This window comes from Dendrobates tinctorius, unplaced genomic scaffold (assembly GCF_039654945.1).
Source record: "Dendrobates tinctorius isolate UK_male_01 unplaced genomic scaffold, ASM3965494v1 ptg000126l, whole genome shotgun sequence".
Classification (NCBI taxonomy): Eukaryota; Metazoa; Chordata; class Amphibia; order Anura; family Dendrobatidae; genus Dendrobates; species Dendrobates tinctorius.
The window spans coordinates 18,060,858-18,078,072 of NW_027361794.1; the positions used below are offsets into that span (position 1 = coordinate 18,060,858).

At 45.0% G+C, this 17,215-nt stretch overlaps 1 protein-coding gene across 1 annotated transcript in view; it reads right to left on the minus strand.

Annotated features, from left to right (window-relative positions):
* Window positions 1-10,394: 10,394 nt before the first annotated feature.
* Window positions 10,395-17,215, minus strand: part of LOC141047057 (uncharacterized) — a 54,685-nt gene continuing 47,864 nt past the window's right edge. Inside the window, 2 exon segments of the mRNA XM_073541988.1 lie at window positions 10,395-10,834; window positions 11,047-11,209. Of these exon segments, the coding sequence (XP_073398089.1) occupies window positions 10,792-10,834; window positions 11,047-11,209 (206 nt within the window). The 3' untranslated portion in view covers window positions 10,395-10,791.

A 17,215-nucleotide genomic window follows, 5' to 3' on the forward strand; every position in this document is an offset into this window, starting at 1 on the left:
TTCATTTTTATTGCCCAGATGTAGTACTTTGCATTTTTCCCTGTTAAAAACCATTCTGTTAGTTGCTGCCCACTTCTCCAGTTTATTTATATCTTTTTGAATCCTCTCTCTCTCTCCTCTAGTATTAGCTATCCCTCCTAGCTTTGTGTCATCAGCAAATTTAATCAGTTTACCCTCAATTCCTTCATCTAAATCATTGATAAAGATGTTGAACAATACAGAGCCCAGGACAGAGCCCTGTGGTACCCCACTTGACACATTCTTCCAACTGGATGTGCAGCCATTTACGACCACTCTTTGGGTCCGATCACTAAGCCAGTTATGAATCCACCTAACAGTTGCCTTGTCCATTCCATACTTAGTCATTTTTTCAATAAGGATTGTATGAGATACTTTGTCAAATGCTTTGCTGAAGTCAAGATATACTATATCTACAGCATTTCCTTGATCCACCCAATCAGTGATTCCGTCATAGAAGGAAATTAAGTTAGTTTGACATGACTTATTAGTTACAAACCCATGCTGACTCTGTTTAATCACTTCATTCTTATCCAGGTACTGACATACATGTTGTTTAATAATCTGTTCAAAGATCTTTCCTGGTATAGAAGTCAGACTCACCGGCCTATAGTTGCCTGGGTCCACCTTCTTCCCCTTTTTGAAGATAGGAACAACATTTGCTCTTCTCCAGTCTTCTGGGACTTCTCCTGTTCTCCAAGAATTTTCAAAGATTATGGAGAGGGGTTCAAAAATTTCTTCTGCTATCTCCTTCAGTACTCTGGGGTGTAATTCATCTGGACCTGGAGACTTGAATTCATTTAGGTTAGCTAAGTGTTTCCTCACTATCTTTCTGTTTATAGATATCCTGGATTATTCTATTCCCTTAATAGGACAGTGAAGAACAGTTGATGTTACATTTCCTTTCTGAGAGAAAACAGATGCAAAATAGGAATTTAAAAGTTCGGCCTTCTCAACATCCTGTCTTACCATTTCATCATTTTCATCCTGTAAAAATCCTATAACATCTTTGACTTTTCTTTTACTTTTGACATATCCCCAAAATCCTTTATTATTGCTTTTGATATCTCTTGCAAGCCTCAATTCATTTTCAGCTTTAGGTAATCTGATTTGTGCCCTGCAGGTTCTGCAGACAGCATTATATTCTTCTTTAGATATGCCTCCCTCTTTCCATTTTATAAACATTTTTTTCTTCCTTTTTAGCATGTGCTTAAGTTCTGTGTTCATCCATCCTGGTTTCCTTAAATGCTTCCTATTCTTCCCTCTTTTCGGAATTGTTAACAATTGTGCTTTGAGAATTTCACTTTTCAAGATTTCCCATCCTTCCTGGACATATTTGTCTTTAAGGATATCCAGCCATTGGATCCCTCCAATTCTCTTTCTGAATCCCTTAAAATCTGCCTTTCTGAAATCTAACCTTGACGTCTGAGTCTTCACAGGTCTTCCTCCTCTAGTTATCCAAAATTCTAAAATAGCATGGTCGCTACCTCCTAGGGTCCCAGCCACTTTTACCTCCTCAACCATTTCCTCCCTGTTTATAAGGATTAGATCCAAGGTAGCAGTTCCCCTTGTTTTCTCCCCTACCTTTTGGAAGATAAAGTTGTCAGCAAGAGAGGATAAGAATTTCCTTGACCTGTTAGTTTTGCCTGAGAGAGATTCCCAACAAATGTCTGGATAGTTGAAATCTCCCATGACAACTATGTCATATTTTTTGGAGAACTTGGCCATTTGATGGGGCTCATTATTCTGTATGGTGCACAATGTGGTGGCCATAACACTGTATGGAGTAATATACTGTCCTGTTTTTGAGCTATTGTACAATTTAAATTAGATCAGTCATGTCATGTAAGCAGTGAAGTATTTGTCATTGTACTATACCTATCTTTCTGTGCCGTATCGGAGCATCATGAGTTGTGGTATGTGTTAAAGGGGCGCACTGACACTCTTTGGCCCAGGGCACACGAAAACCTGGAGCCAGCCCTACCCCCCCACAACTTTAGCCAAATAACCCCCAGTTTTGAATGCGTAACTATTATTATGAAGTAAATTAAGGTTGACAAGCTTCAGTAATAAGAATTGATGTTTTGGCATTGAAATGGGCACTGTAGGTGTGTTTACTGTCCTCCACTTGCTGCCAACTTTGCTTCCCCATTGACTTGCATTGGGTGTCATGTTTCAGTTGGCCTCCGACTTTTCGCTATAGTCGGACGATTTAGTTCGACCCGGCTTTTGCGAAAGTCGGGTTTCATGAAACCCGACTCGACCCTAAAAAAGGCAAAGTCGCTCATCTCTGGTTACAAGGCATTGATGGAGATCTATCTATGTATCTATATACTATTTTAAAAAGTTATACGGACCTGTAGTCTGACAAGTAAGATTTGTATATGTACTTTTGGTAATTTACAGTGTCATTGCTGATGCTATATCTTATCCTATCCTATGCTACGTTACCCTATCCGATGTTATGTTAAAAAAATCAATAAAAATATTAAAAAAAAAACAAAAAACACAACATAACACTGAAAATGGATGATAAAATAAGGAGTTTCTCAAGGCCGTATTTGCCACTAGGCACTGAGGGCACGTGCCTAGGGTGGGAGGATGTGGGGAGGAGCACTTGAGCAAGGTTTGTCTTTTTTTTGTCCTGGGTTGGCCTGCCCACTGCTGCGGGGGTCTGCTGCATGCCCTCATTACACAGCGCGGACACTGAGGGAGAATGTGTGACCGCCCTCCCCGAGGATGTGACCCACACTCTGTGAGCACACGGTCTCCCTGCCCCTTTCAGATGTTGTTTAATATAATTTTGCCGTGCGGCACCTGCGCACTCCACGCAAAAGTGATGGCTCCATAAAAAAAAGTTTTGCTACAGTGATTGAAGTGGCAGCGGGGGCGGGAAACGGAAAAGACGCTTGGCCGGGAACCCTAAGTACGGGCTGAGACTGGACAAGCTCATGACGGTGGCATGGAGTGACTGACATACGAGTCTCTGCAGGCACGCTGCAGAGCTTGTGGTTGGCGTTACCTCTGCTGCTCCAGACCCGCTTGGCTTCCACTGAGACATCCTCCGATGCTTGCCAGGAATCTCTGCTTTTCGCCCAGGCCTTCCTCTTCTCGGTCACTATCGCCCTGTTCTGCGCCCTGTTCTGGATGAGGAGGCGCAGAGCAGGGCGATAGACAGAGACCGAGAAGAGGAAGGCCTAGGCAAAAAGCAGAGATTCCTGGTAAGCATCAGAGGCAGAGGATGTCTCAGTGGAAGCCAGGCAGAAATCCAAGGCTATGCAGGGGATGCTGCTACTGACAGAGGGCTCTGGTCAGTAATCGCTCGTCCTCCGCAACTTCTGCAAACTTTCCAGCTCTAGTCATATCAGAAGCGATCAGGAAGCCGGCTGCCCCCGTACTTCCTCATCGTGTGTCCCTGTCTATGCCCCTTAGTAACTTTGTCCTGTAGTTACCCTCCTAGGAGTTTTCCTTCAGCTCCTAGCTCTCTGGAGTTTAGGCCACGCCCCCAGCAGTCATGTGCTTCGCGTCCTGCTGGTCTGAAGCACGCATCTTCTCTGCTGCTGCCCGCTCCACAGGTATCTTAGAGCACAGTTTGTCTTACTCAGGACAAGTGCACTGGCTCAGTGAGCAAGTGCAGTGCGGTGCTCCTGACATCTATTTTTATTTTTGAAATTTACCAGTAGCTGCTGCATTTTCCACCCTAGGCTTATACACGAGTCAATAAGTTTTCCCAGTTTTTTGTGGAAAAATTATGGAGGTCGGCTTATGCACAAGTATATACGGTAATTGTACTACATGGATGACTGGCGGACTGAGTGTATTTTAATATATGGAGGGCTATGAGGAGTGTATTATACTATATGGAGGACTATGAGGAGTATATTATACTATATGGAGGACTGAGGAGTGTAATATACTATATGGAGGACGATGGGGCACATCATATTATATGGAGTCCTATGAGGTGTAAACTGTAGATGTGCTACTGATAACATGATACTGTATGGTGATCTGTTAGTGATCGTTCTGTCCCCATCATTCTTTCTCAGACGGTGGAAAGAGGCGGGGAAACAAGTGTTGAACGACTTCAATATTGTCGATCACACTCATTTAGTGGCCTGAACTCAGCGCATGTAAATACAATCGAAATGCTTCTGTGTGATATGCAATGTTAGCATTTGGGGCCCCATTTTAAACTTTGCCAAGGGCCCCACTTTGCCGAAAAACCGGCCCTGCGTGGCAGATACGGAAAAACTGCTGGATCTGCCGTGAATGGCAAAAATCACTGATGTGAAAGTAGCCTAAGGCTGCGTTCACACTTTGCGTTTTTTTCGCATTTTCACGTCGGTTTTTAACGCATGTTTTTGCTGCGAAAACGTAAAAAAACAGCATCCCATGCATTCCTATGGGATTCCGCAATGCTGTGCTAATGCTGCGGGTTTTTCAGCAGCGGAATCGCATCACGGAAAAATACGCAGCATGCTCATTAATTTTGCGGAATCGCGGGGATTCCGCCCACATAGGAATGCATTGTTCTGCTTACTTTCCGCATGTGGCTGTGCCCACCATGCGAAAAGTAAGCAGAACATTTGCGGATGATACCCAGGGGGAGGAGGAGAGGAGACTCTCCTCCAGGCTATGGGTACCATATCCCTGTAAAAAATGGAATAAAAAATTAAAAAAAAATCAGGTTATATTCACCTTCCGGCGTCCTGCGCCACCTTCCCAGGCCTCAGCGATGCTCCCGTTCCCAGTAATGCCTTGTGAGACCTTTGATGACATCGCAGTCTCGCGATACTGTAGCGGTCCCTATTCCTCACGAGATCGCTACAGTATCGCGAGACCGCGACGTCATCGAAGGTCTCGCAAGGCATTACTGGGAACGGAAGCATCACTGAGGCCTGGGAAGGCTGCGCTGGACGCCGGAAGATGAATAAAACCCGATTTTTTATTTTTTTTAAATTATTTTTAACATTAGATCTTTTCACTACTGATGCTGCATAGGCAGCCTCAATAGTAAAAAGTTGATCACACTACTTAGAGAATACAGTGCTATAAATGGAGACAGTAAGACTAGATGCAAATACAGATGTCAGGGAAGGGCCCAAACATGCTGTCTAATCCAGCAATAAGAAAATTACAGTGCATAGTGCATATGTATACAATTCTCTAATAAAGCGAACCTGTCACCAGGTTTGGCTGATATAAGATGCGGCCACCGCCTTTCAGGGCTTATCTACAGCATTCTATAATGCTGTGGATAGCCCCATGATCCGACTTGAAAGAGAAGAAAAAATAATTTTATTATTCTCACTCTGGGTGCGGTCCGCTCTGATCGGTGTGGCAGGTCCAGGTCCGGCCCCTCCCTTCCCATGATCGCTGCCTCCTGCTTGCTTCATGACTCCCTGGCATCGCGCTTCTGCGCAGGCGTACTTATCTGCCCTATTGAGGGCAAAGTAAAGTACTACAGTGCGCAGGCGCCAGAAAAGGTCAGAGAGGCCCAGCAACTGCGATTGTGCTGCGTGCCAGCGGGGTCCGATAGCCGAGGACAAGCAGGTCAAGAGGCGTGGTCCAAAGAAGCGTGAGCTCTATTATCCCAAGCCTGGATATATACACTCACTGGCCACTTTATTAGGTACACCTGTCCAACTGTGTGTTAAGACTTAATTTCTAATCAGCCAATCACATGGCGGCAACTCAGTGCATTTAGGCATGTAGACATGGTCAAGACAATCTCCTGCAGTTCAAACCGAGCATCAGTATGGGGAAGAAAGGTGATTTGAGTGCCTTTGAACGTGGCATGATTGTTGGTGCCAGAAGGGCTGGTCTGAGAATTTCAGAAACTGCTGATCTACTGGGATTTTCACGCACAACCATCTCTAGGGTTTACAGAGAATGGTCCGAAAAAGAAAAAAAATCCAGTGAGCGGCAGTTCTGTGGCCGGAAATGCCATGTTGATGCCAGAGGTCAGAGGAGAATGGGCAGACTGGTTCGAGCTGATAGAAAGGCAACAGTGACTCAAATTGCCACCCGTTACAACCAAGGTAGGCAGAAGAGCATCTCTGAACGCACAGTGCGTCGAACTTTGAGGCAGATGGGCTACAGCAGCAGAAGACCACACTGGGTACCACTCCTCTCAGCTAAGAACAGGAAACTGAGGCTACAATTTGCACAAGCTCATCGAAATTGGACAGTAGAAGATTGGAAAAACGTTGCCTGGTCTGATGAGTCTCGATTTCTGCTGCGACATTCGGATGGTAGGGTCAGAATTTGGCGTAAACAACATGAAAGCATGGATCCATCCTGCCTTGTATCAACGGTTCAGGCTGGTGGTGGTGGTGTCATGGTGTGGGGAATTTTTTCTGGGCACTCTTTGGGCCCCTTGGTACCAATTGAGCATCATTGCAACGCCACAGCCTACCTGAGTATTGTTGCTGACCATGTCCATCCCTTTATGACCACAATGTACCCAACATCTGATGGCTACTTTCAGCAGGATAATGCGCCATGTCATAAAGCTCGAATCATCTCAGATTGATTTCTTGAACATGACAATGAGTTTACTGTACTCAAATGGCCTCCTCAGTCACCAGATCTCAATCCAATAGAGCATCTTTGGGATGTGGTGGAACGGGAGATTCGCATCAGGGATGTGCAGCCGACAAATCTGCGCCAAATGTGTGATGCCATCATGTCAATATGGTCCAAAATCTCTGAGGAATGCTTCCAGCACCTTGTTGAATCTCTGCCACGAAGAATTGAGGCAGTTCTGAAGGCAAAAGGGGGTCCAACCCCTTACTAGCATGGTGTACCTAATAAAGTGGCCAGTGAGTGTAATGTGCCATCAGTAAATAGAATGACCAAGGGAATGTATAATGGGTGCTGGACCTAATACAGTGGGTATGGAAAGTATTCAGACTCCTTTACATTTTTCACTCTATGTTTCATTGCAGCCATTTGGTAAATTCAAAAAAGTTCATATTTTCCCATTAATATACAATCTGCACATCATCTTGACTCAAAAATACAAATGTAGAAATTTTGCAAATTTATTACAAAAGAAAAAACTAAATATCACATGGTCATAAGTATTCAGACCCTCTGCTCAGACACTCATATTAAAGTCACATGCTGTCTATTTCCTTGTGATCCTCCATAAGATGGTTCTACTCCTTCCTTGGAATCCAGCTGTGTTTAAATAAACTGATAGGACTTGATTTGGAAAGGCACACACCTGTCTATATAAGACCTCACAGCTCACAGTGCATGTCAGACCAAAAGAGAATCATGAGGTCAAAGGAACTGACCAAGGAGCTCAGAGACAGAATTGTGGCAAGGCACAGATCTGGCCAAGGTTACGAAAGAATTTCTGCAGTACTCAAGGTTCCTAAGAGCACAGTGGCCTCCATAATCCTTAAATGGAAGAAGTGTGGGACCACCTGAAACCTTCCTACACATGGCTGTCCAGCCAAACTGAGCAATTGTGAGAGAAGAGCCTTGGTGAGAGAGGGAAAGAAGAACCCCAAGATCACTGTGGCAACGCTCCACAGATACAGTAGGGAGATGGGAGAAAGTGCTACAAAGTCAACTATTACTGCAGCCCTCCACCAGTTGGGCCTTTATGGCAGAGTGACCCGACGGAATCCACTCCTCAGTGCAAGACATATGAAAACCCACATAGAGTTTGCTAAAAAACACATGAAGGACTCCCAGACTATGAGAAATAGGATTCTCTGGTCGGATGAGAAGAAGATAGACCTTTTTGGTGATAATTCTAAGAGGTATGTGTGGAGAAAAACAGGCACTGCTCATCACCTGCCCAATACAATCCCAACAGTGAAACATGGTGGTGACAGCATCATGCTATGAGGGTGTTTTTGAGCTGCAGGGACAGGATGACTGGTTGCCATTGAAGGAAACATGAATACAGCCAAGTACAGAGATATCCTGGATGAAAACCTCTTCCAGAGTGCTCTGAACCTCAGACTTGGCTGAAGGTTCACCTTCCAACAAGATAAAGACCCTAAGCACACAGCTAAAATAACAAAGGAGTGACTTCAGAACAACTCTGTGACCATTTTTGACTGGCCCAGACAGAGCCCTGACCTGAACCCAACTGAGTATCTCTGGAGAGACCTGAAAATGGCTGTCCACCAATGTTCACCATCCAACCTGACGGAACTGGAGAGGATCTGCAAGGAAGAATGGCGGAGGATCCCCAAATCCAGGGGTGAAAAACTGGTGGCATCATTCCCAAGAAGACTCATGGCTGTACTAGCTCAAAAGGGTGCTTCTACTCAATACTGAGCAAAGGGTCTGAATACTTATGACCATGTGATATTTCAGCTTTTGTTTTTTAATAAATTTGCAAAAATTTCTATATTTTTGCTTTATTTGAGTCAAGATTTGGTGCAGAGTGAACATTAATGAGAAAAAAAAATGAATTTTTTTGAATTTACCAAATGGCTGCAATGAAACAAAAAGTGATAAATGTAAAGGGGTCTGAATACTTTCTGTACCCACTGTATGTATGGAGATAAACATGAAAAAGGAAGCATTATACATATAGAGGGTGGAGTGGTGAAGAAAGTGTTTCCTCTGTGAGCAACCTATTAATCTGTGTGAATATTACCGTTGAGCTGTAAAGTGTTAAAGTCTGGATAAACACTTAAATGGAATCTGTCACCCCTTTTCTGAGATATCATATAATGATATCATTCAATTGTGTGTCACATAAGGATTCTCTTAGTACTTTTGCTTCCCCCTGACCCCGCACCTTTCATGCATAAATACCTTGTTTATATCGGTTCAGATGTCCGCTGTCCGGTCCGCTGGGAGGGGCTTATTCAACTGCTCCCCCCCTGTCTTGCTCTACGCATTTCTTCTTGTGTAGAGCAAGACAGGGAGGGGGGGAGGCAGTTGAATAAGCCCCGCCCAGCGGACCGGACAGCGGCAGTTTACATACATCTGAACTGATATAAAAAAGGTATTTATGCATGAAAGGTGCGGCGCACCGAGGGAGCAGCGTACAGTGAGTAACTAAGAGACCGTCACCGGCCGGGACAGTTCTCAGCAGATATTGCTGGACTGAGTGCCTTAAACGTACTCTTGTCTTGCTTTTAGACTCTGTATGTACAGTATTTGATTATCATTGCAGCGATGGAGCCTCAACTTCATTAGCTCCCTCATAATCGCTACATTCTGGTCCCCTTATGAGGCTTTGAACGTTTTTTTGGAATGCACCTAAGGTACATATATATATCCTCTTAAAGTGTTTTTATTATTTATACGCCTATTATATATGTTTGATCCTTTTATCTATTTTTATATAGTGGTAGTTTCATTCAGTGTGTTTTCTGCTACTGCGTTTTTTAGAACATATATGTTTGGTGGACATTCTGTTTTTTCATTGTATATATTGATTAATTGAGATCCCCATATCCATTTGTAATTTATTGCTATATTTGGCCTCTTTAACCCTTGCTTTTGTGGGGTTGTGTGGTTTATTCAGCGCAGACATTTTCTACATTATCTGTATTATAATTAAACGACTTAGTGGTCTGTTGTTTTGTCTTGCAGTGGATATCCCCCCCTATAGGATTAGCGCCCCCAATATACCCATATTTATTAATATTATTCTGTGTTCCGCAGCTGCAGGAGAGCATGGCGAAAGTAATGCCTATCATAAAGGAGAATCTTCTCCAGGCACAGGAGGCACAAGCAAGGGTCTATAACCAATCAGAAGGCTGAGGCAGTTCCCGCCCGGGAACCCCATGCTAGTGCTTATCTCTTCAAAACATGTAAAGATCTTTACTGTACCGAACTTAAAGATTAATTTCTTACATTCGCATCTAAGCTTCTTCCCACCAAACTGCGGAGCAGTGAGCAACGAGAACGGTGAGAGATTTCACCAAGATATTGCGGCTATGGAGAAAAGATATCAAGGAAAATGGAATCCATCAATGCTTGCAGGTTACTGTTGGACAATTGTAAGGGTTTGTGCACACGTTGCGGATTTGTGTGTGGATTTTTCCGCGCAGAATCTGCAGAATCCACAGGTCAAAATGCCTGCGTTTTACTTGCGGATTTACTGTGGTTTTCCTGCGGATTTCTAGTGGATTTAGTGCGGATTTAGCCTGCGTTTTTACACCTGCGGATTCCTATAATGGAATTGCTGTAAAAACGCTGCGGAATCCGCACAAAGAATTGACATGCTGCAGAAAATAAACCGCTGCAACTGTTTTTTATTCACAATAGAGTTTAGACAAGTTTAAGTTATTTGAATTGTTGCTAAAATTCCTCTAAATAAATGTTAAAAATTGGCATAACAAAATACTCTGCATCTTTATATTTGCAAAAATAATAATGTTTCAAAGTACTGAAACTTTTATGCTTTTATTATATGTAGAGGTAAAAGGAAAACTCTTTCATATCAAAGAAACAAGAGACAATTAAACATTTTCATTGTTAGATTTGAAGTCAGGAGGTCTAAATCATTAAGAAATGGCTCATTTCATAACTGAACCTGACAACTTTTGAAAATATGTAAAACAGTGTTCTATGATCTGAAAGGTCCAGGTCCTTGACCTAGTCAGGTAGAAGGTTCTTCTGCTGCTCCCTCAGGATGTGCAGGTCCCGGAACCTTCCTCTTCTATTCTGCACCAATCAGTTAATGTAGATAAGTGTGGGGCTGGAGGAGAGAAGTTCTCTCGGTGATCAGGATGGACATTGTCTTCTTGTTCTCCTGTGTCACAGGAAGCCGTCTCCAGTCTATTAGACACTTATTAGCAAGATTTTTTTCCTGATAAAGGTGTGTCTTTCAAAGTAAAACATTTCTCACATTAGGAATATACATTAAAGAAGGCTTCTCCCCTGTGTGATTTCTCTGATGTCTATCAAAATATGCTTCCTGGTTAAAACATTTTGAACAGGGAAAAGACTTCTTCCCTGTATGAATTTGCTGGTCTTAACAAAATGTAATTTCTGGTTAAAACTTTCCCAGATTATGAACAGGAAAAATTCTTTTACCTTGTGTGAGTACTCTGATGATGAAAAAGAGATGATTTCTTCACATAACATTTTCCACCTTCTGAACATGAAAATGGCTTCACCCCTATGTGAGTCCTCTGATGTGTAACAAGTGTTGATTTCTCTGTAAAACATTTCCCACATTTTAAACAGGAAAAAGCTTCTCCCCTGTGTGGGTTCTTTGATGTATAACAACATCTGATCTCTAGTTAAAACATTTTCCACATTCTGAACATGAAAGGCTTCTCCCCTGTGTGAGTTCTCTGGTGCATAACAACATTGGGGATTTATATACCCTATGGATGAGAGGAATTTGGAACATTCTTTGTGACTCCGACAAGTAAAGTTTAGGTGTCACATACAGCATTTTCACCCATTGCTCCTCAAAGGACCCACATCATCCTCCCATTTTGTCTTAACTATCAAATGCAGGTCCAGTAAAGGCCCCGTCACACTAAGCGATCTCGCTAGCGAGATCGCTGATTTTGTGACACATCAGCGATCTCGCCAGTGAGATCACTGTGTGTGACGGGGATCAGCGACCGGTCCCCCTGCCGGTTATCGCTGATCGAGCTCGAGCGGCCTGGGCAGTTTTTCGATCGCTGGTCTCCCGCTGCCCAACGCGCATCGCTGCAAGTGGCAGCGAGAGACCAGCGATCAGCGACGCTGGATGCTAATGTAAACATCGGGTATTTAGGAGCCGCGCGACTCCTAGATACCCGATGTTTACCTTGGAAACCATCGTGTACGCCGGGTTCCAAGGTAAACAGCGGATATCCAGGAGTCGCGCAGCTCCTGGATACCCGCCGTTTACATTAGAAACCAGCGTCCAGCGTCGCTCGTCCTGATCGCTGGGGCTGTCTATGTGACAGCTCACCAGCGATCAGCCTAACGATGTCCCAACGATCCCATCATGTCGGATCGTTGGTGGGATCGCTGGACATCGTTTAGTGTGACAGGGCCTTAACTGCCTATAAATAAGGGATATTACACCTTTTGTGTCCACCACTTTAGGAATGGTATCTATTGTGAGATCTATAAATCAGTAAGGCGTTTGTTCTAGATAGTGTACTATACACATGACGTATTTGCAGATACTGATCAACGACCCTATTTGGAAGGTTAAAAATCGGCCTTTATTTGTTCAAAGCTCTTGAATAATCCATCCCTCAAGATTTGTGATACCAAACATATACGCTTATCCTCCACTCACTACTCTTTTTTTGTTTTCTGTAGCTTTGGTAAGTTATAGTTGTGCCATATTATATGGAAAAAAGGGGGAAGGAAAAAAAGGATAGTAAGATTAAGAGCAAGGAGGAAGTATAGAAGGTAGATAGTAACGTCTACCTCTCTACCTCCAAGGCATATAGATTATGGATATATTGAACACAAAGAAACTGTGAAACAAGCAGACCCCAACTCAAATCCATAACTGGTGTTTTTTTTTTTTACAGGTGTAAGTCTTACTTTCGGTCCTAGGGATCCTAATAAGGGGAACCATGGAATACATAGCAAGTAAATTAATACAGCCAGATATTACAGTAATATAATGTGAGCTCAACTTATATGCAGTTCTAAGATCTTATATGAACTGAGACATCCTTTATAGTGGGAGAGAGGAACATAAAACTCTATTAAGCTATATGTAATAATATTCTTAAAGGATCAACCAAACATCTGCAAAGTGTCTCTCTCATCAGTGGAGACAAGTTTCATTTCAGAAGCACATATGATTGGTAGGTTCCTTTCCCATCTGGAAAGTTCCTGATCCATTGAAAGCCTTCTGCAACATGCTGGAACTCTCTGTGGCAATGGTGGAGCAGGTGTCCAGTCAGATATATGGATTCTGGGAAAGTCCAGGGCATCACAGAATGGTCTCATGCTGCTTGGATTTTTGAAAATACATGTGGCGCCCCTGAGGGTTCAGTCGCCACAGAGGTATTGCACCTCAACCAGAGGTGTAGTATCCCACCTTTCAGGTAAGATGGAGACACTTGACCTGGCTATAAAAAAAACACTGCATCTACCACACACCACAGCAGCATATGCTTCACCATCCCTGCTGGCTAGGAAAGGGTGTTAGAAGGTGGGTGAAGCTGGAAGGTTGGAGCGGGAGAATAGAAGGGAAGTTAGGATCAGTCTTCCCGTAGAGGAAGAAGGGAAAAGACGTGCATAGGCAACCTTCCCGTAAGTGAAGGTGGGAAGAGATAGAATTGTACAGCAGACCCCTGCTCTGAGGGCCTGCTGGTACGGACTGAAAGAAGCTCCCTGAAGGGGAAAGGGATTTCCCAGAGGCACGGGTGGAGAGTGCTCCCCGTGGGGCTCGTTCCACACTGACGGACGTCAGGTTGGGGAAATCCAGGTCGCAGAAGGGTCTCGACCCCTAGCCTAGTGGAGTGGACAACAGGACTCAGTTAGCAAGCCAACAGCTGTGGCAACTTTAGGGGCCACAGCCAATTACCACAGTTATCTTCTCCGGAAAGGCAGCCAGAAAGGATCAAGGAAACGTTTTGGGTCACGTTATCCGGCAGGGTTCACGGCAGCTGGCCTGGGACACTGACTGTGAGGTGCTGGAAAGGAAGGAAAGTGGAAAGCAGCACTGTGAGATGGCCAGGGAAGGCACATACTGACAGGAAATTCTGGAAAGGTGTTCTCTATCTTTCTGGAGGCTGGCTGGATCCCTCACCTGGAGGATGTGGCACCAAGCGGGAATCTGTACTGCAGACAGAACTGTGAGTAAAGCTTCGGAACTGCACCCAGCTGTGTCTTCTGCATTCTTCCTGCGTCACATTCTCAGCACTGCTACATCTCTTCCCTAACACTATATCCTCACCGTCGTCCTCAATTTCTTCTATAACTGCAAATTTCTTCTACAACTGCACTGGGACTAAGCTCTGCCTGTGGAGAGCTATTCCAACTCTGCTGCATCACACCATCAGTCCCAGAGGATCTGCACTGCAGCGCTGGTCCCTTCTGATCAGATACCACAGGTGGCGTCACGAACACTGTATACAAAAACTCTTTATTTTCAATCCCCTGTAAATATATCCCTTTTATTGGATGCCCAGGGCCATGGACCGGGTCACCGCCGCAGTGACACTGTCCCTTTAAAAAGCGGCCCGATACAGAGTACCCCACGGCCCTGGCGGGCGCTCCAACTTGGTGTCACGAACAGGATTTCGATGCTCGGTGTCACCGGGTCCTGTGTGCCAGAAATTTGACTGTACTGAGAAATAACAAACCACAATGGGCAAACCACAACACATTTATTGGACTATGATTTTGACTGCAAAGATGGCTGCTATGGCGGTCCCACGAGGTGTGCGGTGAGGCATGCCATCGTGGGCGGTACCCTAGAAAGAGTGTGAAGCAGCATGAACCTCTCCTGCCTGTACTTCTATGCAACTGCATCATGGCCGACAGCCAGAGGGGTCTGGATCTTGGCCGGGTATGGCAGCAAAGGAAAAAGACACCGCCACCAGGGGGTGGAGAGAGGCCCCACGGCGGGAAAGAGAGCATAGGAGAAGCCAGTACACCAGGGGGCCATGATGGAGAGCAGAAGGAGGCCTGTGAAGTGCGGTGGAGAAATGCAACCTTCTCCCGACTCTGTGGAATGAGGCTCCGGCCCCTCGGAGTATGTCAACCTGGAGCAGGAAATTGAGGAGCTGAACAGAAGTCTGCGTCAGTGGCAGGCTCTGCTTGCGCAGAAAAGACAGGCTACCCAGGAGGAAACTGCCAGAACACTGGTACCAATGCCACCGGTACCCACTGCCAGTCCCAAGGTACCACCACCAATGATACCTACCGCCAGTTCCCAGGTATCATCTTCGCCAGTACCTGCCGCACCAGTCTCTCCGTCACCGGAGCCTGTAAAAGATGACTGCGGGCCAGGAGGAATAGGTACGGTCAGCGCCCCTGGGACAAGGGATGCCCTGCTAGGCCCCATCGGGTTACCACCGACCACAAATTCCGGCCAGATCGTCATGGACATCGCCGGGGACCGGAAAGCTGCGCCCAGGGGAGGGATCCTGGAACCTGTCCCCATACCGCAGTCAACACCCGCAGCATGCAGCAGGCTGAAGATCCCCAGGTGGGAGGAAGAGGGAGCTGATGTCATGGGGTTCCCCATCACCACAGAAGAGTTCTGCCATAGGCAGATACTTGAATTTGAGCAGAAAGAGAGGAAGCGACAAATGCAGAAACTGGCCTTGGCGGAGCGTGATCTAAGGGGCAAGATCCAGGCCCAGGATGAGCATTTGGAGAACTGTAATCCCATGGGTTGGGGCAGAGTCCTCTGCTTCGACCTCGACAGAGGATTCGGGTTCATCCAGGACTCCAGAAAAGCTCCCAACCTGTTTGTGAACAGGCGGGATGTCGAAGCTCATCTCATCCAGGGACATCCGTAGCGCGATCTGTTCCCTGACGAGTACGTCTCCTTTACCCGCCATCTTGGCGACAGGAGATGGTACATGCTTCATGTCCGCAGGATTCCCGCCGAGCTGATAGCTCCACAGGACCACCAGGGGGCAACAACTGAGGCTCCGTCAGTGTAATCCTAGCTATGGCAATACCACCAGTGCCACGTACAGCAGCAGTGAAACCAGCTGCAGTAAGGCAGATTGTTCCTCAGGCTGCAATTGTACCTCAATCAGCAGCCATTCCATCATCATTGCCAACAATAGGACAGCAGGAGACTTTACCGGATGAAGCTCCGCAAGCAGTATATACCAAGGCTTCTACAGCAATCATAATCCATCCAAGACGCAGTAGTCCTGAAGTTCTTCCCTGGAAGCAAGGGAACCAAACAGCTTCATTGTAACCAGGAGGTTGTATCATTCAGCCCCATTAAAATGAACAGAGACTAGGGCAAGTCCGTTGTAAATAGTTAGGCCCAGGGGGGCTTTGGCAACATGTTATAGCCGATCATGTTTTATAGTCATAAGGAGAAAAAGAAGTAGAGACAATGGGATCATGAACAGTGAGTGATCAAAACTTTCTTTTTATATAGTTTAGCACCTATTCAGGTGCTCCTTCTTGGTTTTACACGTGCCTTTTAAAATACAGAGACTTCATCATTGCACAACAACTACAGACCTGAAGAAAAACCTGTTAGGTGTGGCCGAAGATGAGGTCTAAAGGGGAAACCAGTTATATCTTGCCGCCCACCCAAAACCAACGTTGGAAGTTTTGAGCGGGTCCTCCATACAGCACAAGGACACTAGAAGATACCCCGGCTGGGATAGAATCTGCCACTTACCTCAAATAATGACAGCTTTTTCATTGTAACTAATAAAAGTGTTATTATGATTGTAAATATTATACTATGTATAGGAAACAGTATATTGATAGTGTATAGGATTATTGTGAAAATCTAGTATAGCATTGGTAGAGTATCAGAACTAATAGGTATCCGTAGATTATTAAGTAGGGAACTGGCTTTTTGTAAAATATGGTGAATGTCTAATAGTAAATGAGAGAAGTATTGTTTCTGGGACAAGGTGTCCAGAGCAGGTGGCGAACCAATTAGCAACTGTTGTCACCCAAACAGTTTAGGGACATGTGTTAGTATTGTATAGATAGATGCAAGACATAAGGAATAATGAAAGTATTTCAGCAGGGATAGTGTGCCCTGACTTGGTAACGAACTTCACAGTTGGTAATGGTTGCTGCCAGTAGTACTTTAGAATATAGAAGATAGGAATGGATAACTATCTAGGATGTAAGATATAGATAATGTAAGGTAATGTTATCATGTAACGTTGAAGTGAGAGAGTGTCTCTCATAAAGAGAAGTTGAGTTTGAATATGTTTTACCTGATAACACGTGTTTAAATTGTTTGTATGTTCCCCTGTAACATCATGTACTCTGTTTCAGCCCGTGGACGTGCTGCGCTTAATGGGGGGTAATGTGGCGCCCCTGAGGGTCCAGTCGCCACAGAGGTACTGCACCTCAACCAGAGGTGTAGTATCCCACCTTTCAGGTAAGATGGAGACACCAGACCTGGCTCTTACACAACACTGCATCCACCACAGCAGCAGGTGATGTGCTTCACCATCCCTGCTGGCTAGGAAAGGGTGTTAGAAGGTGGGTGGAGCTGGAAGGTTGGAGTGGGAGAATAGAAGGGAAGTTAGGATCAGTCTTCCCTTAGGGGAAGAAGGGGAAAGACGTG